General features: G+C 41.5%; 1 protein-coding gene across 1 annotated transcript in view; it reads right to left on the reverse strand.

Annotated features, from left to right (window-relative positions):
• Window positions 1–9,064: 9,064 nt before the first annotated feature.
• Window positions 9,065–27,817, reverse strand: part of SI (sucrase-isomaltase) — a 102,934-nt gene continuing 84,181 nt past the window's right edge. Inside the window, exons 50-70 of the mRNA XM_033150581.1 lie at window positions 26,807–26,975; window positions 25,910–26,006; window positions 25,367–25,479; window positions 24,965–25,090; window positions 23,957–24,085; window positions 22,816–22,926; window positions 22,560–22,622; window positions 22,209–22,325; window positions 21,438–21,522; window positions 20,464–20,602; window positions 20,002–20,135; window positions 19,512–19,546; window positions 19,298–19,414; window positions 17,932–18,080; window positions 16,566–16,650; window positions 16,417–16,473; window positions 15,096–15,220; window positions 14,387–14,475; window positions 13,767–13,816; window positions 13,078–13,242; window positions 9,065–9,204 (exon numbers count right to left, since the gene is read on the reverse strand). Of these exons, the coding sequence (XP_033006472.1) occupies window positions 9,127–9,204; window positions 13,078–13,242; window positions 13,767–13,816; window positions 14,387–14,475; window positions 15,096–15,220; window positions 16,417–16,473; window positions 16,566–16,650; window positions 17,932–18,080; window positions 19,298–19,414; window positions 19,512–19,546; window positions 20,002–20,135; window positions 20,464–20,602; window positions 21,438–21,522; window positions 22,209–22,325; window positions 22,560–22,622; window positions 22,816–22,926; window positions 23,957–24,085; window positions 24,965–25,090; window positions 25,367–25,479; window positions 25,910–26,006; window positions 26,807–26,975 (2,233 nt within the window). The 3' untranslated portion in view covers window positions 9,065–9,126. The remainder of the gene's footprint in view (window positions 9,205–13,077; window positions 13,243–13,766; window positions 13,817–14,386; window positions 14,476–15,095; window positions 15,221–16,416; window positions 16,474–16,565; window positions 16,651–17,931; window positions 18,081–19,297; window positions 19,415–19,511; window positions 19,547–20,001; window positions 20,136–20,463; window positions 20,603–21,437; window positions 21,523–22,208; window positions 22,326–22,559; window positions 22,623–22,815; window positions 22,927–23,956; window positions 24,086–24,964; window positions 25,091–25,366; window positions 25,480–25,909; window positions 26,007–26,806; window positions 26,976–27,817) is intronic.

Genomic DNA, 27,817 nt, shown 5'->3' on the forward strand with positions numbered 1-27,817 from the left:
TGCCCCTTCGAAATCCAGCTTGCACTTCTGGGAGTTCTCGGTCCACATACTGCTTAAGCCTGCCTTGTAGAATTTTAAGCATAACCTTGCTAGCGTGTGAAATGAGTGCAATTGTGCGGTAGTTGGAGCATTCTTTGGCACTGCCCTTCTTTGGGATTGGGATGTAGACTGATCTTCTCCAATCCTCTGGCCACTGCTGAGTTTTCCAAACTTGCTGGCATATTGAGTGCAGCACCTTAACAGCATCCTCTTTTAAAATTTTAAATAGTTCAGCTGGAATATCATCACTTCCACTGGCCTTGTTGTTAGCAAGGCTTTCTAAGGCCCATTTGACTTCACTCTCCAGGATGTCTGGCTCAAGGTCAGCAACCACATTTCCTGGGGTGTATGAGACCTCCATATCTTTCTGGTATAATTCCTCTGTGTATTCTTGCCACCTCTTCTTGATGTCTTCTGCTTCTGTTAGGTCCTTTCCACTTTTGTCCTTAATTGTGGTAATCTTTGTACGAAATGTTCCTTTCATATCTCCAATTTTCTTGAATAAATCTCTGGTTTTTCCCATTCTGTTATTTTCCTCTATTTCTTTGCATTGCTCGTTTAGAAAGGCCCTCTTGTCTCTCCTTGCTATTCTTTGGAAATCTGCATTCAATTTCCTGTATCTTTCACGATCTCCTTCGCATTTTGCTTGTCTTCTCTCCCCCGCTATTTGTAAGGCCTCATTGGTCAGCCACTTTGCTTTCTTGCATTTCTTTTTCATTGGGATGGTTTTCGTTGCTGTCTCCTGTATAATGTTACGAGCCTCCATCCACAGTTCTTCAGGTACTCTATCCACCAAATCTAAATCCTTGAACCTGTTCTTCACTTCAACTGTGTATTCATAAGGAATTTGATTTAGATTGAATCTTACTGGCCCAGTGGTTTTTCCTACTTTCTTCAGTTTAAGCTGGAATTTTGCTATAAGGAGCTGATGATCTGAGCCACAGTCAGCTCCAGGTCTTGTTTTTGCTGAGTGTATAGAGCTTCTCCATCTTTGGCTGCAGAGAATATAATCAATCTGATTTCGATGTTGCCCATCTGGTGATGTCCATGTGTAGAGTCGTCTCTTGTGTTGTTGGAAAAGAGTGTTTGTGATGACCAGCTTGTTCTCTTGACAGAACTCTATTAGCCTTTGCCCTGCTTCATTTTAATCTCCAAGGCCAAACTTGCCAGTTGTTCCTTTTATCTCTTGACTTCCTACTTTAGCATTCCAATCCCCTATAATGAGAAGAACATCCTTCTTTGGTGTCATTTCTATAAGGTGTTGTAAGTCTTCATAGAATTGATCAATTTCGGTTTCTTCAGCACTGGTAGTTGGTGCATAAACTTGGATTACTGTGATGTTAAAAGGACTGCCTTGGATTCGTATCGAGATCATTCTATCATTTTTGAAGTTGCATCCCAGTACAGCTTTCGCCACTCTTTTGTTGACTATGAGGGCCACTCCATTTCTTTTACGGGATTCCTGCCCACAGTAGTAGATATGATAGTCATCCGAACTGAATTCGCCCATTCCTGTCCATTTTAGTTCACTGATGCCTAGGATGTCAATGTTTATTCTTGCCATCTCATTTTTTACCACATCCAGCTTACCAAGGTTCATGGTTCTTACATTCCAGGTTCCTATGCAATACTTTTCTTTACAGCATTGGACTTTCCTTTCGCTTCCAGGCATATCCACAACTGAGCGTCCTTTCGGCTTTGGCCCAGCCGCTTCATCAGCTCTGGATCTACTTGTACTTGTCCTCTGCTCTTCCCCAGTAGCAAGTTGGACGCCTTCCGACCTGAGGGGCTCATCTTCCAGCGTCATATCTTTTATATGCCTGTTGTCTTTGTCCATGGAGTTTTCTTGGCAGGGATACTGGAGCGGCTTGCCAGTTCCTTCTCCAGGTGGATCACGTTTGGTCCAAACTCTCCGCTATGACCTGTCCATCTTGACCTGTCCATAGCTTGCCTGAGTAATTCAAGCCCCTTTGCCACGACAAGGCAGTGATCCATGAAGGGGATTGAAAACAGATTAAAGATGGCTAAGGGTGAGCTGTGAGTTTTTCTGATAGAGAAGAAACCGAAACCTTTGTGCACTGACTTTCCTGAGCTCAAACAAGTGACTCCCATTTGCATTTTAAAGCAGATACTGCAAAGTACTCATCAAAACAAGAGCCATTCATGATGTAGCATGCCCATCGTGTCCATAGCACCTGGTTAAAAGCATTCCTGTTTAGATACGAAGACACATACGCTTAGAAAGTTGAATTAACTTTTGATCTGTTTTAGTATTTTAACTTTTGTATGCTTTAAAGTAGGTTTGTAATTTTTCTTGATTTTACTGTATAATAATAATGATGATGATGATGATGATGATGATAATTTATTTATACCCCACCAAACAAAATATTAAAATACAATAATCCATCAAACATTAAAAGCTTCCCTAAACAGGGCTGCCTTCAGATGTTTTCTAAAAGTCTGGTAGTTGTTGTTCTCTTTGACATCTGGTAAGTTACTTTGAGGGTTGGGTGTTTTTTTGTTTTTTTGTTTTTTGCAATCAAGCGGTGTAGAAATTTCATGAAATGAATAGAATAAAATAAATCGAATATGAAACTAGGACTGGGTTTAAACATCTCAGCTGTGGTATGAACTGGGTCCCTTGGTATAATAGGTAGATAGGTACATACCCTCCAACCTGTCACAGCCAAGAACCAGACTGTGCTTCCAGACGAATCATGTGACCCACATGAGGGCATGGAGCCCTAAAACGGGATGTCCCAATTTAATCAGGACAGTTGAGGGGTATGCAGCCATAGGTAGATAGTACGTAGGATGGAACTCACAAATGCAATAGGTAGATAAAACATAGGTAGATGTTAGTTAGTTAGTTAGTTAGTTAGTTAGTTAGTTGACAGACAGACAGACAGACAGACAGACAGACAGGAACTCCAGTGTCCACAGGAAGATAAATAAATAAGCTGTTGAGTTTTCTGATCATCCAGGTCTCCAGGATTCCTGTTCTACAGTTTTGAAAGGTAGTTCTCCCTGCATGTTTAGTTTCTGCAGTACCCTTGTGAAAGTCAATGTGATCTGTTAGAACCATCTGCGAGGCTGTAATAAGAGTTCATCCATGCAAGCAACGTCCACTGTGTTACAATTACCCGCTGAGTTGTCTGTGGCAAGCTACAGCTGCAGCACAGCGCTTGCCAGGTTTCACTGCCACGTGCTTCAGACAAAAGCCACCCGTACGGGAGGATGCTGTAGATTTGCTTATCAACATGCTCACCCTGTCGTGTTTCAAAGTGAAAAGAAATAGCATCAAATATCCTCCTTTGAATTGTGTTGTTGCTGTTTTGTTTTTGTTTTTTTGAGGGGGGCTGTTTTGAAATGATGGTTTTATTTTCTTTTGGAAGCACCAGGGATGGGATGTGGAGCTCCCAAAGAAGATGTACTTAAATTATGAGAACTTGTCAGGGCTGATTTGGAGCAAGGAAGCAACCCCAGGACATTTTCTTTTTTATCCAACAATGGAATATAAGAGCAAAAAAAATAGGTTTCCGCCAAACCATACATACACAGCAGCCTTCCCCAGATTTGGAGCTTCCTAGATATTTTGGAGCACAACTCCCACCGCTCCTTCTGCCTGAGGGCTGATGGGAATTGTGGACCAGAACATCTAGAGTGTACTATATTGGTGAGGGCAGGTCTGTGCCCATCTATTGCTGAGTTGGTAGAGCAGGATATTCTTAATCTGAGGGATGTGCGTTTGAGCCCCATGTTGGAAGAAATATTCTTGCACTGCAGGGCTATTAAGACCCTCAGGATCCCTTCCAACCTCAAAATTCTATGATTTTATGGTTTAAGTGGACACTTAGTGCACATTTTATGTTGTGCTTTGTCAGAAGTGTTGTCAGATTTAAGTTGGGTCTTAACTGAGGAATTAAAGATCTCCAGCTGTTTCTGGAAAGTGGGGCAAACCAAGTATGGGAAGATGAATATTACTTATATTTAGACACAGCAAAACCTTGGTTTTCGAACGTAATCCATTCGACTTCCGAAATGTTCAAAAACTGAGGATCACTTCGGGTTTTCAGCGTTTGGCTTCCTAAACATTTGGCAGCCGAGATGTTCAGTTTTTACTGAGGTGTGATTGTACAATACTGCCTTTATGCCAGAGCTGTCAAGGCAGATATCAGTTACACAGTATCATTCCAGGATACAGCTCTGGTCCCTGCAAGGGATAGCTCTGTTGTCAGGACATAGGAAGCTGTTTATACTGAGACAACTGGTCCATCTAAGTCAGTAATGTTTACACAAGACTAGCAATGGCACTCCAGGGTTTCAGAGATGGATCTTTATCCACCTTACCTGAAGATGCCTAGGGATGTATTTGGGGCCTTTTGCATAAAAAGCATTTCTTCTTCTACTGAGTTGTGGTCCCAGCCAGGCCCCTGGATGGAGCCTCTTCATGTTACCACTCTGTTTGATGCAGCCAGGTTGAGTGGAGGCAGAGGACCAGAGTGAAGCCTTGCTCCCCCTGGTCTGCCGCTGAAGCCCTGCCACCTTAGATGACCATGACTGGACCATTTAAACTAACAATTTGGGCAGGCAATCCCAACGTCCCTTGCAGCCAGCTGCAGCTGAAGCCAATGGTCAGCCACAAAGGAGGGAGGGATAGCTCTCCCCCCCCCTGGTCCCGAGGAGCCATGTCAGGCCGCAACAATCACCTACCCCAAAAGAGAAAGCAACCATTTCTGGGAAGAGATAAGCCAGATGGCAGTTTGTTCCAGTCATGCTGATGCTTTTAACAATAGTAGGCTTGTCATACGTCCAGGATTTCCTGGACATAGCCAGGATTTGGGCGGAATTCGCTGAAATGTCCAGGAAAATCCAGTTTTGGCAAATTTACTTAAAAATAGCTCATAAACTTCTTAAGAGGTTCAACAACTTAACTCTCCCTTCCTGACAAAAAACCTAACTCAACTTTTGGTTTTGTTTGTTTTTTAAATATTTTTTATTGATTTTGTAAGATTTATAAAAGGTAACATCATATTACAATTAATACCAAGGATAAAAAAGAGAAACAGAAAAGAAAGAGAATAAAAAAGAAAAAGAACAATAGATTCTTCTTACATACATAACTTGTTCTTCACATTATTGGGTGACTTCCCTCGCCCCCCCCATCTGAATTTCATTTCCTTAACATTATCTAGCAGTTTCTATAAGCTATCATCCTAACCAATATATTTCCAAACCGTATAATTAACCTATTTCAAAAGAATATAGCAAAAACCTCTAACTACCTCCTAAGGTGACACTAAATATTACAATATTTATTCAAATAAATTTTAAATTTCTTCCAATCTTCCTCCACCGTCTCTTCTCCCAGATCGCGGAGTCTTCCAGTCAGTTCGGCAAGTTCCATAAAGTCCATCATCTTCATTTGCCATTCGTCTATTGTTGGTATTTTCTGAGTCTTCCAATTCTTAGCAAGTAGTAGCCTCGCAGCAGTTGTGGCATACAAAAAGAATGCTAAGTCTCTTTGGAGTATTTCTTCTCTTACTATTCCCAGTAAAAATGCTTCTGGTTTCTTAATAAAAGTGTCTTTCAGCACTTTTTTCATCTCATTATAAATCTTTCCCCAGAAGTCCTTTATCCTGGGGCACATCCACCACATGTGTGGATCCACCACATGTGTTAAAAAGTCCCTTCTTTCTAACTCAACTTTTGTGTCCAGATTTTCACTTTTTGAAATATGGCAAGCCTAAAAAATAGCCAGCTGAGGACATTTTGCTGTTCCAAGACTCACCACATTGTGACTCACCACAGTGAATGCAGTCAGAAATGCTTTTACGGTAGTATGACCAGTGTGGCCACACTGGGCACCACCCTGTAGAGGGAATCAAATTTTAGTGTTGCTTAGGGCACAACTGACATTTGAGAGCCCTATGTCCACCCCTGATACAGTCCATTAGCCACGGATTGTGTCCTGTTTCTGAGTACAGTAGTCATGCAATGGAATCAGGTGGTTTGTCAAGTGGACTACCATACATGGCTGGTGAGCTGTTTGGCTTCACCGATCCCAAATCTTTCCATGAGTTTGCATCACCTTTATCTGACAGGTTCACTCCAGATTCACTGCCGTATCACAGAGGGTTCTGGGATGGAATTATCATATCATCTGCCACTTGAAAATATTGCCTCCCCTCATGGGTTTCTGGTGGAGTTAAGTTGAGCCAGCATCCAACATAAAACTAAGGATACCTGAATGGGTGCATGTATAAAAGTACGCAAGGCCTCAAGGATCTTTGGGTTTTAAAAAGTTGACAGATCTCCTTGGTTAATCAAAAGTCATAATCAAATTGACATGAGGGCAGAAAATTAAGATTGCGGCCAGTTGGGGTTTTTTTTATGTCCACTTTCTTTTATCTAACCACAATCACTCAGGGCAAGTGTTTTAATCTCCCTCAGTTCTGTAGTCATCTTTCCCTTTGATTTCACTAGCAGCCTTGGAGAAATCTCTTTATTAATCTCTTTCGCTACAGTTGTCTGGCCGACCTTCTTTCTCACTTGCCCGTATTTCGTAAGTTATATTGTCTTTCAAAATAATCTTCTCGACTCTGAAGTCTGACAGTGCAATTGTTTGGGCCTTAATAATAATCTCTTTGAGAAATGGCTTTAATGATAACATAATATCTCCATAATTGCCCATTGCTCTTTGATATCTCAAGTGAAATCTTGTGGAAGTATCTCTCTCAAAGCATTTTCTGTCTGAACTAATTGCTCTCTGTTTAGAATTTTTTTTTTGGGGGGGGGGGTTATGACTGTTTTCTACACTCGTCTGCCACATTTTAGAGAGGCACATCTCTACCTTGAGATATGGTGGTGGCTGATGGAAGGCAGGGATGAAGCAATAATTGGCCTTGTGATCCATCCAAGGTGTGCATTAAAAAACTGGGGGTGGGGGTGGGGAGTTGGGAGACCCCCACCACTGTTGATCACATGCATTCTATGCTTTGCTATGCAGGGATCAGAGTGTTCTACTAAGGCTAATTGCACACCATAGATTTATAGTGCAGGCCTCCAAAAGATTAATGGGAGCTGTAGTTTGTTAAGGGTGCGGGAAATGTAGCTCTGTGAGGGGTAAATTACAGTTCCCAGGCTTCCTGGGTGGGTGGGTGCGTGCTTTAAATGCATGGTGTGTATGCAGATTTGGGAGACCAAGGTTCAGATTCTCCACACAGCATGGGTTTATCTGTATAGCTTCATGTCAGTGTTGGCTATGTTTTATTCTAAAGTTCCTCTAGATGTTTTAGATGTTTTCATTTTGTATAAATAAATGCATTTTTTTCCTGACTGACGGTCGAATAAAGAATGATGATGATGATGATGATTCTCCATGCAGTCATAGAGGTCATTTGGCTGCAGGTGTCTTGAGGGACCACCCAGACATCATTTGGTGCCTATAGAAACAGGTCCACACTTTACATTGTCATGTCTTTTCCCCTTTTTGGCCTCCATGCTTTCCCTGGGAAAACCTGCTCTTTAATGCTTAATTGGAACAAATGGCAATTTGGGTTTTCTTCATACTGCCATTCACTCCAATTAAGCAGTAACAACCTTGTTTTCATGGGGGAAGCACCGGGGCAAAAGTGTGTGTGTGGGGGGGGGGGTCATGCATGGAGCTTTAAATCACAAAATGAAGTCTGAGGTGTGCTTTGAGCTCTAGAATCAGAAGTAAATATCAAACTACTTATTTTCTCCTTTTCATTTTTGGAGAGTGGGTGTCCTTTATTCCCTTTGGTCTTCAGTTACCAAGATTTTGAACCCTTTAGCGATGTAAGTTTTTGCTTTAAAAAAAAAAAAAAAAGAATTGATGGAATCTACCCTGAGCCCACAGGAAATCAATTCAAACAAATCTATAAACATTCTATTATTTTAAAGTGAGCACAAGACCCATTTCATTAGTAGTGATTCAATGTTCGGTGTGCAGCAGATGCTCTAAAAAGTTCGTAGAAAAAATAGAACTGCAGAGTTGAAGGAACCAATGGGTCATCTAGATGCAATGCAGGAATCACATCTAAAGAACCTCGGGCAGATCCAAGCACGTAAGTAGCGTTCCTCATCGAGAACGATGTGCTGGATCACGAACCATACATGCAGGTCAGCCAAATGAGATCTCCATCCACATTGTACAATGTTGATGGGGCTGTGTAATGAAACTACATTTCCCAAGAACTTCTGATGACCTGGTGCCGAACAGTGAGGCGGAGAAATACTTCCCTGCTATGTCTTGCCACTATCGCAACACAGGTGTAGGTGGGTGGGTCGGGAGAAGACCTGTCTCCTATTCTGACCCCACTTGTTGTCAGAGAAACACCATCCTACCACTCCCAAAAGTAAGGTGGGAGCATGTGGTTAGAAGTTGCTGGATAGGTGAGAGGAGATCTAGGGACTGGGAGGAAGGGTGAATAATCCATAGCTCTGATTAGAAACAACTTCAGAAGTATATGAAGCTTGAAAGTGAGGTGAGTATTATCAGCCGGAAAATCCAAGTCTTAGTGACACTACTAAAGTCTATACACATGTGTGTGCGTGCGCACGCACACACACACACAGTCCACATGTGCAACTATGTACATTGTCAGTGGAGTTTTATTGTCACATTAGTACAATTTACAAAATAATAATAATGCTCTGTTGCATTTTATCACACACTCTTGCAGAGATATTTATAAACATCATAATAAACTACAATTGCATAGTTCATACAGATTGTACTGCTATAATTGATATATATATATTAAGTACATTCTACTGCCTATTTTACAGATTTATACCCTACCACTGCATTTCAGTGAAATAAACATCCCTTCTCATTTTAAAGGCTGAAAGCAATATTCTAGAGTTGTCAGATACAACAAAAATGGTTTGCCTTAAAAAAATGAAAATGCCTTATTATATTTTAACTACAGTTCAGTCCCACCCATTCCTTCATTTGTTTACTGCTAACATAACAAAACACCGTTTTTTTAATATATTAAAACACACATTCATTAGAGCCACGGTGAGGTTCTCACGGAGCATGTTTTCTGCAGACAGTTAAGTGCTTGTCACCCATCTGACCTGGGCTAATTTATGAATGAGGTAATCTTTGCTGGTGAGATCCACTTTTAGTATCTGAATAGGAGAGATTAAAAGGGGGCGGTGTTAATTCAGTGCTATTGGGGGAAATTCTTACAACCACAGATGCCTGGTTTGTGAAAGCAATACCTGTCTCTCAGAAGGATTTTGAAACACATTTACAAAATGACACTCACTCTGAAATGACTAACAGACTACTAATACATGCAGGTATTATTATAAAATGCAACACACAAGATCTCAGGCTTGTCGGAAAGCACATCCTTTCTACTTTGCACTAGATGTCCTTAAGATGGGAGAGAATTTTGATATTGTTTGTATTTGAATGAGAAAACTACCTAATTCGCACTTCTCAATATGCAAATGAAAACACAGCCGTCTTCAAAATGTGCACCTCTCCAAAGTTTGCGATGCACTTTTCCAGCAAAAGCAGTGTGTACATAAATGCATCTACTAGCATAAAATGTACACAAAATTTGTGAAAACAATATGCAAAGATTCATTCTATTTGTCAAAACCCTGTTCCGAAAAATGTGCATATTTGTCAAAACCTCATACAAAAACATGTTTAAGTAATTAGCACTACAATGCTGGCAAATTTTTCTGAATGAGAGGAAGGGAACTTGGCTGCTTTCATTGTAAAAGGGGGGGACTGTTGTGTTCCCCATCTTTCATTCCCCCATCAGTGATAAGCCACATAGGGGAAGCTTTTAAAAATGATGGTGATGAATCATAGCTTGGGCTCAAAATATGTGTCGCCGTCCCTCCCCCAGACAATTCCCCTGATGATTGTCACTGAAAACTAATAGGTCTGTACAGCAGAGCACTGCTCTATGTTACAAAAGATGATGCAAAGAAAAGCTAGGGGAGGGGGGAAACATCCTGACTGATTTGGGAAGAATTCTATTCTATAAGGTAAAGTTATGCAAGTGTGAAGGGAGAAATGGGACAAAGATAACAAGGGATGGGTAGTCATCCAAAAGTTCAAAGGTAGGCAGATGATCAAAGGTTAAACAAAAGAGAAGAAATGGCTCTATTCAAGTTGAAAACAGGACAATGTAACCCAAATAAATGTTTCGCTTTAATCAAACCTCTTGGAAACAGACTTTTGAGTGCCAGGAAAAAAGTTCTCAAAGTCAGAACTTAGGATCTCTCCGCACACTAAGCACTGGCTTCCAATTCCAAATGTGAGATGTGAAAAGAGAGAGATTTAGCTATCACTATAGTATGGTGGATAATCTCAATTTCATTTAAAAACATCTCTTGTTATAGAAAAAAGAAGAGGGCAGGAAAAGATAAGACATCTTTCAAATTACTGCATGGACATGTGGCATGAAAATATTTTAGCTGGTGGGTAAGAGATGGAGGAAGGAGAAACTTGAAAGCATTTTCTCCAAACTGATAGCAGCAGAAGGTCAGCAGAAGAAGGAAGGAGGCTGGCAGTGAAAATGAGAAAAAGGAAGAGCAGGGAGAGATTAGCCCAATGTGAGATGCATTTTATTAGAGGCAGAAAATGAGAGCTGCAAGAAGAAGGAGCTGGCTTACAGAGATGACTAATGCCCGTTTTCCCGGGAAATTCTGTTGCACTGAAGAGCAATTAGCTCAGTGATAATATTGGCATATGCAGGACATGAAAGGAAAGCAAACAAAAATGCAAAATGGAAGTAAAGCAGGAGGATATAAATGCAGGATTTTGATGAATTTACTTGCAGGAGAACCGGCAATTAGGCCTATCGCTTGGAATGATGCCGACCACTTTTACACTGGGACCTCGGTGGAAGACAGAACTGATGTGGCAGCAGGAGATGAAGAAGATTCACCTAACCAGCGGGAGCTCTGCACAAGGACTTCTGTGTACAGAGCAGGACTTCACACCCACCCTCAAAACTGGCTTTGAGGGGGTCCCAACCGTATGTTTACCGGGATGGATGGGAGGGGAGAAAGCAAAGTTACTGCAATGATGATTGAAGAAGCAAAGGATGGTTCTCAGTCCACAGCATCAGAGGGTATCTTTCCTATGTGTCCCCTGGTTACGCTGTGGTACCAAACCAAGGGGCTCTAGAATCTAACGTCATAGGAGAATCTGTACATCTCTTTCTACACATCGTAGATGCACAAGATGTGCTTGCCAGTGGTTTCGGACTATTTTGCAAATCTACGCAATAGTCAGAGATGTGGAAATGATGCATTTTCTGTCATCTCCTTTGTGTTCCATATTGTATTCCAGCTTTTTCCTCAAGGATCTCTCCCCCCTCCCCCATCTATCAAGTTGAAATTATTAATTTGGGGTTCTCATCATCTGTACGCCATAATCATCACAATTATAACAAATAAAGGCTTGACATATCTCGCTTTGCATGTCACGAGTCTATCTCATATATTAGTTTCACCTTTTAAGTTGAATTACTGAAAGAAATGAACCTTTCCACAGTATTCTAATTTTTCGAGTTTCACCTGTATATAGGTGTCACTGGCCATAAACCGAAAGGTCAACAGTGAACTACCCTGTGTGTGGGGATGTGGGCTGGGCTGCCCCCCTTGCATCTCGCAGTGCACCCCCATATCCCATTTACCATGATGAGCCCTAGTTCCCCCCCCCCAGCTAGGGGCTGGGAGGGGTACACGCCCAAGACCTAAGCCAAGGTCTTCCTACATTTGGAAATTTAATAAAGTTGTGGCCTAATTTTAATTCCATATAACATTGTCAGAGTCTTTATTCCTTCCTTATGAACATCTGCAGAGACCGGGGAATTATGTCAGAATGCTGTTTATCGATTATAGCTCAGCTTTTAATACCATCCTTCCGACATTCTTATTAAAAGGTTGATGGACCTTTCTTCTACCATCTGTGATTGGATTAAAGACTATCTGAGGGATTGCACACAAATAGTGAGGACTGGGTCTGTTACATCTACCTCTCTGAAATTCAGCACTGCCACCCCACAACTCTGTACTCGTTGTATACATATGGCTGTATTACATCCGATCCACCCACTGTAAGTATTAAGTTTGCAGATGATACCACCATAATGGGTTTAATTACAGGTGCAGATGAATCAGCGTAGAGGGAGGAGTTTCAAAAAGTCTCGACATGTTGCTTAGAGAACAACTTGCACCTAAATATCAGTAAGACAAAGGACATGGTGCTGGACTTTCGGAGGAAGAGAGGGGAATTAGCCCCATTGTATATCGGGGGCGGGGGGGGGAGCTGTGTGGAAAGAGTCTCTTCCTTCAAATTCCTGGGAGTTTACCTTAGTGAAGAGCTCTCTTGAAAAATCAATACAACCCAGGTGGTTAGGAAGGTCCAACAGAGACTCCATTTCCTTAGGGTCTTGTGGAAGAACAATGTCAAACAAAAAATGATGATCTCTTTCTACCGGTCCAGAATAGAAAGTGTCCTTTCATACTGTATTACAGTGTGGTACGCTGGTTTGACAGTCACGGACAGGAATTCCCTACATAGGGTGCTGAATACAGCACATGATAACATGGGCTGTCCCTGAGTTCACTAGATGACATCGCAGGAGACCACTCCCTCAGGAGAGTGAGGAAAATTCTCAGGGATGACTCACAGCCCGGCCAGTACCTCTTTAATCTCCTACCTTAGGGCAGGAGATATAGAAGTATAGTCAGCCACACCAACAGGTTAAAGAACAGTTTTTAATCCATGGGCTGTTGGGCTGCTGAATGGGAAAAAAAAACAGTGGTGCAATTGACTTCCGACAAGCACACAGAGTGCGAACAAGACTGAGTGTATGTGTGTGGGGGGTGGGGCTCATTTAATTTCACTGCACACAGGTGGTGTAGTGACAATAAAGGTTTGTTATTATTTTTATTATACTTATGATCCCTGGAGGCTGGGGCTGTCGCCGCCTGGTCACGCAATAATTCCAATATTTTTGGATTTACCTGGTTTGCTGAATCATATTGTAGGGTAGCTGGTTCTGTTTTCCCATCATAAGTAACAGTAACACTTGAAACTGAGGATGTGACTCCCCAGACGTGCAGATAACCCATTCTTAAGACAAGGGCATCAGGTAGATTGTTGTGGACCACAGTGACATGCAATGTATTCTGAAAAATTGAGAAAAAGAGGCTGTATTTTTAATAAATGGACCTTAAATGCTCCAGACAGATTCCATCAGCACTCTCCAACTTCTAACTCAACCACCTGTACGTGTGCAAGTAGCCCGAAGTTCACACATTTATCTTCAGCTTGCAAAGGCTGCACATCGGGTTATGACATTTATGCATGAAACCTATCAAGCACTACAGACAAATCTTTCACATCATTTCTGAGCAATGGCTGAGGTCCAAAGAGCTGTTTTTGGCATGCTCAAATAAAATGTGTGACATGAGTCTCTGTTAAATCTCCTCTGGTTGTATAGAGTCAGCCTGGGAATCCAGGCCAATATTCTACAATGAAGAGATGCATTGTGGAGATATATTTTATGTGCATGTTTGGATAATATAGAAATTGTTTAATAAGGAAAGGCATGCAGGAGGAATGAAAAACTTGAGTGCAAAAATGTATTTGTTGTTACAAGGAATATGCATCTTTTCTTAAATTATTTGAAGGAATAGGTTAATAAGTCTACCTGTGTTACTTGAAATGTTGAAAAGTAGTAGTTGGCAGTTTCATATGCATCTGCAAAATAAATATATGTATATATTACTATAGTTTCTGAGAACAGTAAACTAAATTCAAGAGTTTGCACATTGATGGACAAAGCAGGCTGATGGGTGAACAACAGACAGAGTGGGCAGTAGCATATTGGAACGGGTTCAATGCCCAATTTGACACAAATCTCATTGGATAATTAGGGCTAGTCACTTTCACTAAATTTTTGTCCTGTGAGAATAAAATGAGATAGCAGCACCCCAAAATCTAATGAGGAAGGACAGGGTACCAAGTTCATACATAATAAATTACAGTGGTGCCTCTGGATGCAAACTTAATCCATTCCAGAGGTCAGTTCGTAACCGGAAACTGCTTGTAACATGAGGCGTGCTTTCACTAATGGTGCCTCCTGCTGCTTCCTCACCACTGGAGCGCGATTTCTGCTTGCATCCTGGGGCAAAGTTTTCAACAAGGGGCATCTACTTCCGGGTTAGTGGAGCACATAACCTGAACAATTCGTAAGGGGGACAGTTCACAACACGAGGTACCACTGTAGTCACCAAATATGGGGCCTTTCCTGTCTGGCAAGGCACTTACCAATTGTAATTCCATCATCCCAGTAAAGTTCTCCTCGGGAATTGCCATTATCATCCAAAGCAACAGTGAGCCCCAGAGGGTTCTTCCGGCTAGAAAAAGTACAAGAAAAGAAGTAGAAAACATTCCTTAGGAAATGCCTATCGATTTAATTTGATTTGATTTGTAGCTGCAAAGGACAAGGGCCACAGCTCAATGGTAGAACATCTGCCTTGCATTCAAAAGGTCCCTGGTTCAATCCCCAGTCACTCCAGGTAGGAAAAGACTGCCTGAAACCAGGGACAGCCACTACCAGACAGAGTAGACAGCACGGGACTAGATGGACCAATGGTCTGACTTGATATAAGGCAGCTTCCTATGTTCCTATGTTGTTCCTAGGCATCCTGCATGGAGCAGGGGTTTGGAAGGACCTCCAATGTCCTTCTCAACTCAGTAATTCTATGAGAATTCTGAAGACTGTCCAAGAAACCTCTTTGGTGGGTGTTGGGCTCCTGTGTGCCCATGAACCTCCCCACCTAACTTAAGGAACTTCCCATTTACAGTGAAAGCGAAAAAGATCTGCAGGCACACACTGAAGGTCCATTTCTGACAGGTAGGCTTGCTTGGCCAATAGCTGAATGGCTGATCACCTGAGATCAACCATTCAGCTACTGCTAAAGCAGAGTCAAGTCTGCATATAATTCAAGTTCCTTCTAGGAGAGATTGTACTTACCTAGCATTGGTGGTAATACCAGGCTCTTGCCAGGGGATGATGTAGCCACCCCGGATATGAAGATTTATATGCTCCAAAGGTGCTTCCAAGTCCTGGAATTGTCTTCGCACTCCGATATATTTCCCCTACAACCATAAAAGCAGAACTTCGAAATGGTGCTGTCGAACCTGCCAGAATTTCTCCTTCTCCACAAATTTTACAAATAGGGGAAATGCTGTCCCCTATTTAAGGTGGAAAATATTCCCCACGGGCATCTGGTTGGCCACTGTGAGAACAGGATGCTGGATTAGATGGACCACTCCCCAGATCCAGCAGGCTCTCCTTATGCCTTCCTGTCCTTCACCATGGAAAATCAAACCCTCTATTCCCTACTTTGTAAAGGACGGACACTAGTTGAGCATTAAAGATAAGGTTTGGAAGTGGAACGTGCAATTATATTCCTCAAGATATTGAACTTTGGCCATGTCACCTATGCAGTGCTTTTTTCTGGGGGGACACAGGGGGGATGCATACCCCTAAACATTTTGTGAATCTAATGGGAGAAGAAACTCTGGCATGGTGAATCATCAGTTCCATTGCTACCCCCGATGGTGGCCTCATTTCCTTTCTCGGTGTTTCGTGAGTCTCAGATGGAAGCGAGCGTTTAATGTGTAGAGCAGTGTGAAATGTGGATGTGTGGTGTTTTACTGATGAAAGTTTAGCTTCATTGAGGGACAGTATTTCAATATGAGTAGGAAGATGTTAGTGCACACAACCTCATGCCAATGTGGAAGTGACTGTAGTCTGTCAGCTGTGTAACATGAGGGTAATGTTCTTTGTACTTTTGTCCACTTACTCTATCTATTTCCCCCAATATGAACTATAAAATGGTGATTTTCTCGAGTCAAAATGAGAGTACCCCTAAACATTTTTTTTAAAAGCACTGCACCTATGTATCCTTGAAATGATCTGTAGAAATTAGCCTACTAGTTGAGTTCAACATAGTGCTAAGGAGATTGTTCCATCAGCACAACCATTTTTATTTGCCGACAGTTCAATCTTGCCTCTCCCTTCTGGCAGTTCTCCCAAGCACCCACCCTACCCCAGAGCAGACTTGGAGGAGGTGCAGGGGCTGCTTTGCGGGGAAGAGAGGGGGAGAAATTCCTCTTGAGCAATTGCAAATAGTTGAGCAAACTGCTGCTAGTGGAACGGGTTAGTTGATATCTGGCCCAGTGCCTGGAAGGATCAAACCTAATTGCATAGGACATTTTAAACTTGCATCTTACTTGCAAGTATCACCTGATTTGAGGTTCCTCTTGTCAAGATTTATTAAGCTGCTTACCGTGTGATAATCATACCACCGGGCATCTGGTATATAAGCATGTACGGTCACAGCACCCTAGAATTTAAAGAGATGAGTGTAAAATGAAGACAAAGCAGTATGTACACACATGTTCCGTTTATAAGTGACAGTGTTATTTAATGGCTTACTTGGTCAAGTACTGGGCTGATGAGAAATGCTGGGCCCCATAAAAATTGTTTGTAGATGTCCCATGTTGTTTTGTCACCCACAAACCTGAAGAAACACGGTAAACCATCTTTATTAGACTTGCAGTCTCAGTACATTATAAATCAATTCCAGTTCTAAAACACTGCCCAATTTTGTTATTTATTTATTTTATTTTATTTTTAAAATGGACTTCTCGATGTAACGAGACATCCAACTGGGATGCAGAGAAGCTATTTCAGCTGATTTTTCAAAAATAAAGAGTCAAGTCTTGATACCAGTCCTCAGTCAGGTTTAGTTCCCAAACCTATTCATTTCACTGAAGCTTGGCAAGCGCACTAGATGGATGGCACAATATATTGTACATGACTTCTAAAAACGCCAACAGCCTAATTCGGGGCGGGGGGGGGGGAAGGTCTGCTCAGGGATATGTGAGAGAAAGTGAGTTTCTTAATTTCACTTAAAAAAAAGTAGTAATTTGAATCCATCTACAAGGTGAATGTTAAAAACCGCAGCTCACTTTGCTCCCAAAGATAGGAAGAAGCCTTGCTGCGTTGCCAGATGTTATCATCAAGCTGTTTAGTTCCAGCATTGAAAGACTTTATTAAGCACCTGAGTGAACTTCTTTTTGTTCTACCCAGCAATGCTTCTGCCAACAAAACAGAGAACTCTTGGTGGTTGACTGAGTATTTGGTGGTGATGGTGAAATAGTTTGGGCTGGCCGTAGGTTGAGGGGGGCAGCAAGGTAGTTGCTTTATATCCCTTTTGCCTCCACAGATTTTGGAGGAACCTCTCAATACTGGAAGAGTTCATAAAGTGCAAATTAGATGTGATCACTGTTAAATGTAAATTGAATCATAATTTCTCCCTTATCTATAACTGATGCTTCTGGGGATGTTTACGGATATGGAAGAGGGCAATGTGTAGGTTTAAAGCAGGAGTCAGCAAACTTTTTCAGTAGGGGGCCGGTCCACTGTCCCTCAGACCTTGTGGGGGCCCAGACTATATTTTGGAGGAAAAAAATGAACGAATTCCTATGCCCCACAAATAACCCAGAGATGCATTTTAAATAAAAAGACACATTCTACTCATGTAAAAACACGCTGATTCCCAGACTGTCCGCGGGCCAGATTTAGAAGGCGATTGGGCCAGATCTGGCCCCCGGGTCTTAGTTTGCCTACCCATGGTTTAAACTTTAAAGGCTTGTAGCAATGGGTCCAAAGCAATAATTATGCTACAACATAACCTGAGATATTTTTTGACTTGGTGGGGAAGACATATTGCTTTGTTGAGCCCATGACAAATTTTCACAGCAGTATCCCCCACAGCGTGTTGTCACTTAACACTTACTCATGCAGCAAAGGACGAGCAACAGTGTCGCCATTAACATGGGCATTATGCATCAATGTGTAGAGATAGGGTAGCAATCTGTAGCGTATGCTGAGCACATCCCTTGATATATTTACAAATCTTTCATCAAAGGAGACAGGATCTTGCCTCTGTAAAAGAGATAAGAAATTCATTCAGGCTGCAGAATATCTTGCCCGGTTCCCCCCGCCCCCTGTGGAAAAATATCCCGGTATGCATCAATCAAAAGGTATTCCATAGAAAACTCACATCATTACATATAAGAGAATACAGGGCAGGCAACATATGTTGAGCCAAACAGAATAGCATAATAAACTGGCTGCATTTTGTACATTTAGTCTGAGTCTGGCTGCAGCCTTGGGGGCGGGGCGGGTGGGAAAGTTGTAAGATATTTTGGATGCTAATCTCTACCTGGATGAAACCTCTAGTAAAGAAATCCTGCTATCAATTGCCTTTGGAACAAAACACAAGGTAAATGAAATGTTAAATGGAACATCCTTTGGGAATTAATTAATACAGATGGTGTGTCTGTCTTTCAGCCTTTGAAACAACTCCACTTTCTGAAACCTGTTCTGAGTAAGCATTCAAGGTGATGACCCAGAGTCATTATTCCCTCCAAATTACCCATAGGATATGTTTGTGTAAACCACTAGGGAAATCTGTGTTTCTAGACACGTATGTGTGCTCCACGACTGCTGGTAGTGAGTGGGGATGGGTTTGCTGTGCCTCCTGTGGTGTATCAGACATGTACAGATGCATGTTATATCAGTGCTGGGAGCAGGGGCAGAGCCAAGGAAGTTACACAGGTCTACAACACCATCACACCAACACTTTTCACATTTTGCAATGGCCTACAACCCTTCTGCTGTGGGCATAACTCAGAACAGGGCTTTTAGTGTGTCTGCCCCATTCTGTGGAGCAGCATTCCTGATAAGACATGGCAGGCACCAGATAGCTGCATTTTTTTGGGAAACGGTTAGGGATGCACACAGAACCACAGCCAATATGTAATGTTGGAGAGTGAGTAGCAAGGAGGCAGGGAATCAGTCTGGTTTTTATTGCGAAGTTGAGCAACATAGCCTCTTTCTTCCCTTCACGTGTCCACTTATCACTGCAGGGTTGAGAAAATTCAGGGCTGAGAATTCATAGCTATACAGCATCCAGAACAGCTCACTGCTCTATTTTCTTCAGGGAGGAATGAACATTGGAGTAGGAAATCGGAAGAGGAGTGAGTGTCTAAACCAGCAGCTAACCATACATTCTTAGAACCATACATTCTTGGATTACCAACAGTATTACAGTCACTTTACTACTGCATGCAACACACTGCCAAAGCAGGTAGACGCACCCTAGTTCCCATCACATTATGATTTCTTGAGAAGGTGTAGAAGGCTCCAAGTTCCATCCATCGGGCACACATTTCATAGGTTGTGTCATTGAAGAAGCCACAGATGTCAGCACCTGTCTGGATGCGTGGAAAGGGGAAAGAGTTTAGAACGATCTCCACCACACTAGATGACTCAAAAGTGTTTCAAAGACTTTGATCCAGAAGCAGAACTTACATAGGAGATTCCAAAGAGGCTGAACTCCATGATACCTGTCAAAATGAAGCACAATAGGATTTTCTTGAGCAACCTGTCTCTTTAAAAGAAGTGACCAAAGCTCTCAGGATCCTTTTTGAATGCTAATATAATGTCTCCGGTTTCTGCTGCAAGTACAACGGTTTGTGGGGCCAGATGGAAATCGTGGAAACTATGTTACATTGCTACACATGCTCCTGCCATAGTGAATGGTTCAAATAATCCCCATTGGCTCAGGAAATTGGAGGAAAGGGGTGGCAGTGTAGATAGCTTGCACTGGACACACTGGTGGGACACCAAAACACACCCCATGAGGGCATTGCCGGTAAAATGATACAGGGGGCAGAAGCTGGGAGCCACCACTCCAATTAAGATTCCACCCCCTTACTAAAAAAAAAAAAAAAAAAAAAAAAAAAAAGTAGAGCAGACACTTTTGTGGCGAACATTGGATAACATCGAAGATTCCCCTTACCAATCACAGATTTTGTAAGCTGATCCCATCTGGCATAGTTGTCACCAAGCCAATGTCCTGCCCATCGTCCACTGGAGGGATAAGTTGAACGGGTAATAATGATCCCACGTTCCTTTGTGGCGTTGTGCATACCACTAATATGAAGATAAAAAGGCACGCGTGAATATAGCGTTGCATGCTGAATTATCGGTTTGGATTTCAAAGTGGCTGCTGCAACCTCCCCTGCTTCTCCCCACAACAACCTTTAGCAATCTACAGGTTGAGTTGTGGCATCGACGCACAAATGTCGATTTTACACAGACTACCATTTTGCCACTGCAAGAGTGAAAGGGATAATGTCGATGAAAAAAGGCAAGCAAAAGAATTGCAGAACGTGCGGTGTGGCACACCTTTAGTGTCACAACATCATCTTGTGTAAAGAAAGAAGGATTTCCAGAATATGAAACATGGAAAAGATCTTACTAGTAAGTTGGTTCTGCTTGAGACCATCCGTACAGGTTATGTACATCATAGTGCCTCACAGGTGTTCCGTCGGACAGATGCTGTTCAGTATCCATGCACAGCGTCACAAGAGCCAGTCCTCGTTCTCTTAAAACCAAAGCTAACGAGGAGACAGTGTAAGACCACACAATGAGGTGGGGCATTTTCAAAGGGAATGGAACATGTTAATTTTCTCTTAGAACTAAGGATATAGTCCAGGCTGCAGCAGCAAAAATGTCCAGGGCAACATTTCCACATATAATATCACCCTCCCTCTTATGTCCAGGGCTGGATAGTCATTTGCAACAGACAGCACCATTAATTCAGCTTGACTGTTGCATCCATATTGGTCCCCCAGTTTAAATGGACTCTTATATAAGAGATAGGCTCACTTCTATTAGCAGACAAGAGACATGCAGACTTCAGAAACTATGACAACCTAGATTGGTGAAGTTTTATTGTTATCACTATTATTTTCATATTACATATTGTATTATGGAAAACACACACACAAAATACCTGTCACACTGACAGGGATCTCATCTGTACATCAAGGCAACCAGTAAGGGAGTCTGCAGTTGTGTGGAAGAATTATTATATAAAATTTATTTAGATGTTTAATGCGACTTATTATAAAGGTTCAGAATAGATAACCTTAGAAGGAGGAATTTATTTTTAAAATGAAATATTAGAACAAATGTAAAGTTTCTGGTGCTGTTTGAAGGGAAGTACACAGAGGTGACAAATCAACAAATATGTTAAGTGAAACTAGATGTAAAGCAGCTGAGCATTTTTTGGTGCTTGAATAACACAAGTCTAAGTTAGCAAGATGTAGTCTCAAATCCTGTAAAGGGAGTATTAAATGAATGAATGGAAAATCATGGGACAAGGTTGTTATTCCTAATTTAAGTCTCACTGATCCAAGGGAACCTGTGTGTTTTAGGAACTAATCTTACCTGGCATATAGGGAGGTTTGTTTAAGTCTTGATCCCTGCAGCCACCAACAGCTCCATCAATGAAGTTGGATGGTTCATTCATGTCCTAAAATATATTTTGAAATTCCAAAATATATAAAAATACCACATTTGGTAAATGCTGGTGAGCATCTCCAAGCTTCAGCTCAGAACAGAAATTCACAAACGCTCACCTCAAACACCTTCCTCCCAGTTTGCATTCTCTAAACCATACACCCATAGTCAGCTTCACTTTTTCATCCAGTGGGAAGAATATTAGTTGCACATTGGTGGACATTAGGAAATAAGCCCGACTCTTTCCTTCTCCGTCTTCCAGTGCTGAGAAACCTTGTGGTATTTTTTTCTTCCCAATGGCTACTCATACTACTCTGGGATGTGCCAGGTCAATTGAAAAGGAGAGGGGAACAGCTACACCCTCCTCTCTGTCTGCATGGTGCCACTACCTGGGTTGGAAGGAGGGTATATTTCTGATGGGCGTGGCGATCATTTTCCAAGCTTTATGCATGCTAGGGGAAAAGTCCTACATCTTCTGGCACCCTTAACAAACTACAGATCCCAGGATTCTCCATGAGTGTGAAAGTCATATAAGAATGCTTTCAATTTATGGTGAGGCTGTGCTACTTAGGAGCAATGCTAACCCCATCTAGTAGTGGAAGGACTGAGTGGAGCAACAGACTCAACCATTTCTGAATGGGAATATCAAGACCTTGGACTGAGAGGCAGAAGGGAAAACTCTCTGTATGTGATACTTACAGTCCATAGCCCATCATATTTGAGTACATTGGCATGATAGTCCACTAGCTCTCTTTGCCACCACTGTGATGTGGAACTGCGCAAGAAATCTGGGAAAGCGACATAAGCCCGGTACAGCTGATAAAAACACAGAGCAAGGAAGAAAATTAAAATATTTCCATACCACCCCTTTCACAAAAATTCCAAGGGGCGTTGCAAAAAAATAAAAATAAAATAGAATAAAAATATAAAAAGAAAGCAATTGACAGCATGTTCAAATATTACATGAGAAAGCTGGGAGCAAACAGCGTTGAAAACTGGTGCCCAACAGGCAACTCTATGCAGTGAAATTCACAGACTGAATTAAAGTACCTCCAGCTGAACTTCCAAACTTGCATTTTCATCGACCGTTACATTGGGATAATCTGGCCACACCTTGTGGGAAAGGAAGAAATGTAGAGTTAGATACACTGAATTCTTGTATGCATTTGGAAACAATCTATGCTTTTATTTAATGAAGAGTTACTCCATTTAGGCTGGGAAGGAGGGTGCATAGGGGCAAACTATGCTTTTCATCAAACTGAATTTTGGTTGTGGCAAGTAAGGCAATGCCATTTTGCAACAATACCTTCGCCCATGCAATGTCTGAACTGTTGATCCATTTGATAAAAACATCCTCCTGAACACCACTTGTGAAGGTGTTATATGGTTCAGTTTCATTGCCTGATATGGCTGGATCCTAAAGGAAAATCGAAAATACTTTTACTGTTACATTAAATGAGCAGTGCTAATGCTTTCCACTCATTCATTCATTCAGCTCTGTACATAACATCACTTCTTCCTCACCCCCCAACCTTCTTGGAGGATGCAGGTTTTCAGTCTGAGTTTCTGAAAGAATCCAGTGAGTGATGCTAATGGAGCTCTTTGTGGTAGAGAATCACAAAAAATAAGGTTACCTGTGGACAGCAGCATGACCTCTGATGGAAGGGAAACCCAGAGCAAGTCCTCATAGTTTATATATTTCACTGTGATAAGTTTTGAGGAGCATTGCCTCTCTGTTTATCAGATCCTGGGGAACAATGAGTAGGTGAAAGCTGTTGCCTTGATGACTCCTGGAGGTATCTGGCCATCCATGGTTGGAAATGAGATACTGGTGCAAATGGACCTTTGGTCTAATCCAGAACCATGGTTATTATATTGCCAGGACTGGTAACGCAAACTATCCAACAGTGCACAATGAAAACTGCATATTATCCAAAGTGCATAATGATAGCTCAAGAAAGCTTGAAAAACTAAGCAGGATAGCAATGAGCCTTGAACATTCTGATTTTATTAGATAAAACAAACAAAAGCTGGTTAGGGCTGGACAGACACACTGGCAGAGCACTGGATTGGCTCCACCTGTGTACCATGTAGGCTCAATCCTCCTGCCCCCACAGCCCCCCCCCACAACCACAAATGGGGGGGCATTCAACTCTACCAAACCCCATGGGCTGCTACTGAGATTGTGCAGAAGTTGGATTGGTGTCTTGAGGCAATGATGGGCTTCATGAGAACCAATAAACTGAAACTCATGTTGAGACAGAGGTCCTGTGAAGAGACAGTTCCCAGGGTCAAGTAATTTAGCAGACTGCCTGTTGTAGATGGGGTTGCGCTTCCCCTAAAGGATCAGGTACATAGCTTGTGTGTGCACTGAGGTACTGAACCAATAATGCATGCTACCGGCAGTCTACAATGGTATCTCAAGAATGATAAAAAAAATTACTAACCAGGATGATGATGAACCTTGAACCCTCCGATTTTATTCGATCAACAAAAGCTGGCAGGTCAGAGAAGTTTTTGCCAAGTGTGAAGTCTAGCTTCCGTTCCATGTAATCAATGTCTGTATATTGGACATCCTGTGTTAAAATAAAACAACAATGACGTGTGAAAAATAAACTGAAGACCTGGAAATGATTAATTTAAAATAATCTCAACATGTTCAAGATGAAAAACAGAGAAAGCATGGACATTCAATATCAAATATGCCTCAATACAGTTAAGAATGTTCAAGTTCAAATCCATATATTGGGGTCTCCAGAAGCATACCTTATTCTGTGAACTGCCATAAGACCTTTAGGTATGGGGTAGTATGTAAACTAAATAAATAAATACCCAAGATTCTTTCAGTGTGCACCTATAGCATGCACAGTGTGAATGGGGCAAACAGATGTGTCATAGATACATCAGTATCATAGATCACATTTTTGATAAGATTATCATATATTCTAGGGTTGGACCAAACAATTTAGCCCACACTTTTTCTTGTTGTTTTATTAACTATTAAAATTCAAAACTATAAGGCAAAAAGCCATCAGGTTCAATTTCAAGCATGTCTAAATGACATTAGCAAACTTGAAGGGCCATTTCACAAACTGAGCCATAGCTAAGACACATACACCTAAAAATGTACACCTTCTTCTTAAATTTGTGGAGAATGTTTTATTGTTGCCTTTTTAGATTTTTAAAACAGTTTTCACTTTGAGATATCACTGGGATAGAGAAGGGCAAAGCTGTTTCTTTGCTGACCTTAACCATACAAATTAGGTCTGTGCCTCTTTCCTCCACTCTTTCTTCATCCCTTGGTTTTGTCTGCATAGAACTTTGGGTAATGTTTTATATAGAACTCAGTTGGGATTTATATATTCCTGATTTTCTAAATCATTTTGAAATCTTCCAACAAAATAATTATCGACTGGAATCTGAAGAGCACCGGATCACAGCTGCAAGACACTTACGTAGGGTATTCTAGCTGCCCTCATTGCATCGTACACTTCGGCAACCTCGGAAGTGTTTTTGTACCCGTAGCGGCAAAGCTGGAATCCCAATGCCCAATAGGGTGGCATGACAGGTCGTCCAATTAGCTACAATTGAAGAGAAAATCATAGAATTGAAACGAAACAAAACATTGAAATGGGGAAAGGGGGTACAAAAGACATGTAAAATCTTGTGGTCTCTATCCAGCTGTGGTAGAACACAAGCAGTCCCACAAAAGAAGTAAGAACTGATGCATCCGGACTGTACAGTTGGCCTTCATGATGCAAATATCCATCCATATTGGATGGACATATAGAGAAACTGGTAAAAAAGAAATTAATCCCCATTGATAGACTGGGATGTTATAACAGTAGATGTCTTACTGCAGTGTACTCCTGAACTACTTCTTCTGGCGTCGGCCCTAAAACCATGTAAAAGTCCAGAATTCCTCCAGTCGTGCGATATGTCAGGGCAGGTGTTGGCTGGAAGGTGACATCTGAAAAATCCAGAAGGAATAGGAAAATTAATAATCAATTGCTATAAATGTTATGAAAAAATAAATAAATAATGTTTAGATTTTCTCAAATACATAAACTTTATTGGATCAACAAAGGGGAAACAAGCAAATTAATTATGTAGATACATGTCACAAAATCCTTTGTGCGTTAAGTGTAACTTTTTACGTTTTAAGTAAAACAAAGCGCTGTAAAACATGAATGAAGGAAAACAGCTAAGGAAGCCATTGTAGAGATAGGAAATATGTGTGTAAATAGAAATTAGTGAGAATCTAAAAACAGTAAACATCAAATGTGAAAATGTGAAAATGAATGTAAAATACTTGTTCATGTCATACATGTTATGTTGACAAAAAATGAAAAATAAAAATTATTGTGGAAAAAAATAGATTTTTGTTGTTGTTCTTTTACCCATAGCATTGCTGTTCAACAAAAGAACTCCATGAGCACTTCCATCATTTTCCAGTCCCATGTAGAAGGGGTGAAAGCCATAGGAGTTCAGCTTGTACTGTAAAAAAATAAAGGCAGAAAGATTTAATTTCTTCTGCATCTAAGTCCACATATCTCTTCTGCAGATATACACATATCTGGATAAAGCCTGGGGTGTGTGCCATCTCAAACTGAGGCCTGAACAATTCTTACTGCTCCACCACTCAAATTCTTTGAGCAGAGGTACATTTGAGATATCAGTACTTAGCCAGGTTTGATTTCCCTTTGTAGGAGGAGGTCGCTAGAGGCTTGTGATGTTTTTGTTGGAACTTAAAACAAAGTTCATTGCTACCACATCAGGTCTCTAAGGAGAGGAAGCCTGTTTTCAAAAACACTGCTAACTCTGGGAGCCTAAACTCAGTTCTGTCACTCTTCAGCTGCACTGTGCTGTTCTCCATTCATAGCAACCTTGATACACACCCCATTGTACTTTTCCTGACTACCTCCTAGTCTTAGGCCATCCTAACTTCTATGGAAATACATTAACAGAGCATTAAAGGCTGTCAACATGTTTATCTCAAGTCCAAGACTCTGGCCAACTGTTAGCCCAAAGAAACCCATATTGACCACCTAATAACAGAAATCTAATAGGGAACTCCTAACATTATCCCTTCCCCCAACCATTTTTATAGAACAAATCACCATATTATACATTTACAGCACTCATTGTTTTCCTTTTAAAAGATGTTCGTTGCTTTCTTTTAAAAAAATCAAAATTATTTTTGCTGTTTAGGAAAGGAAGCAAGTCCAAAGTAGGAAAACTGAGACAGTGACACAAACTGAGAAAGAAGCAGAAGAGTGAGCAAGAACTCAGCTTACACCGGGTGGTTGATCTTTTGTGAACATTCCCCAGGTCTGCCAGTTCATATCCCTCCGGAATTGAGTGTGCTCAGTTTCTCCAAATCCGTACACATACTGTGACGGTAGACGAGTAGCAATCTGAATGAACATGTCACTAAAGGTGAAGCCCGGCACCTGAGAATTCCAGCTGGAAAAGAAGGATGGTTAGTCTATATCAGGCATGTCCAACAGGTTGATCGCGATCTACTGGTCAATCATGGGATGTCCCTGGTCGATCTTTGGACCCCCTGAGAAATTTTCTAAAAAAGAAGAAGAAGAAGAAGAAGAAGAAGAAGAAGAAGAAGAAGAAGAAGCTCAACAACTGAGCTTCTTTTATACTGTGAGTAGATTGCAGTCTCTTAGGAGATGGATATGCCTGGTCTATATCATATAGTACAACTCATGCAAAGCAGAAAAGTGGTCATTTCTCATGGGAGATAGCGAAGAAACAAGCAATGCTTCTGAAATCAAGGAAAAGAAAAAAAGAAAGAAAAAACACATGTGGCCCCATTTTCAAGATAAAAGCCAGGGTATTGGCTCCAGCTGAACTTAGGTGGCATATTCACATTAAGTTATTTTCCAAATGTGTATTTCTGAGGTAGGCCTATCTACCATACATACCATATTTACCATACATACCATACATACACTCTCGCTCTTTTTCTCCCCTCTCACACATACACATGTGTGTACCTTTTGGCCAGACAATGCAGAAACCCAACTTACTCTAACCTTATATTTTCTCCCACCCCCAAAGGAGAGTAGGGACATAATTGTTGGCTGTTTTCCACCCCACATTCCTGCAGGGCCCTACACGTTGGAGGCAAAATGTCTGCAGTGGGGTATCTGCTCTATTCCAATAGGCTCTCACACAGATCACAGAAACCTTCTCTTTCAGGCTGCTTAATTATACGGGGAGCCTACTAAAGTAGAGTGGGTTTCATAGCTAGCCCTCAAAACACAGAGGAGAAATGCAAGAATAGTGGTGGA

Source organism: Lacerta agilis, chromosome 5 (assembly GCF_009819535.1).
Source record: "Lacerta agilis isolate rLacAgi1 chromosome 5, rLacAgi1.pri, whole genome shotgun sequence".
In the NCBI taxonomy this organism is placed as follows: Eukaryota; Metazoa; Chordata; class Lepidosauria; order Squamata; family Lacertidae; genus Lacerta; species Lacerta agilis.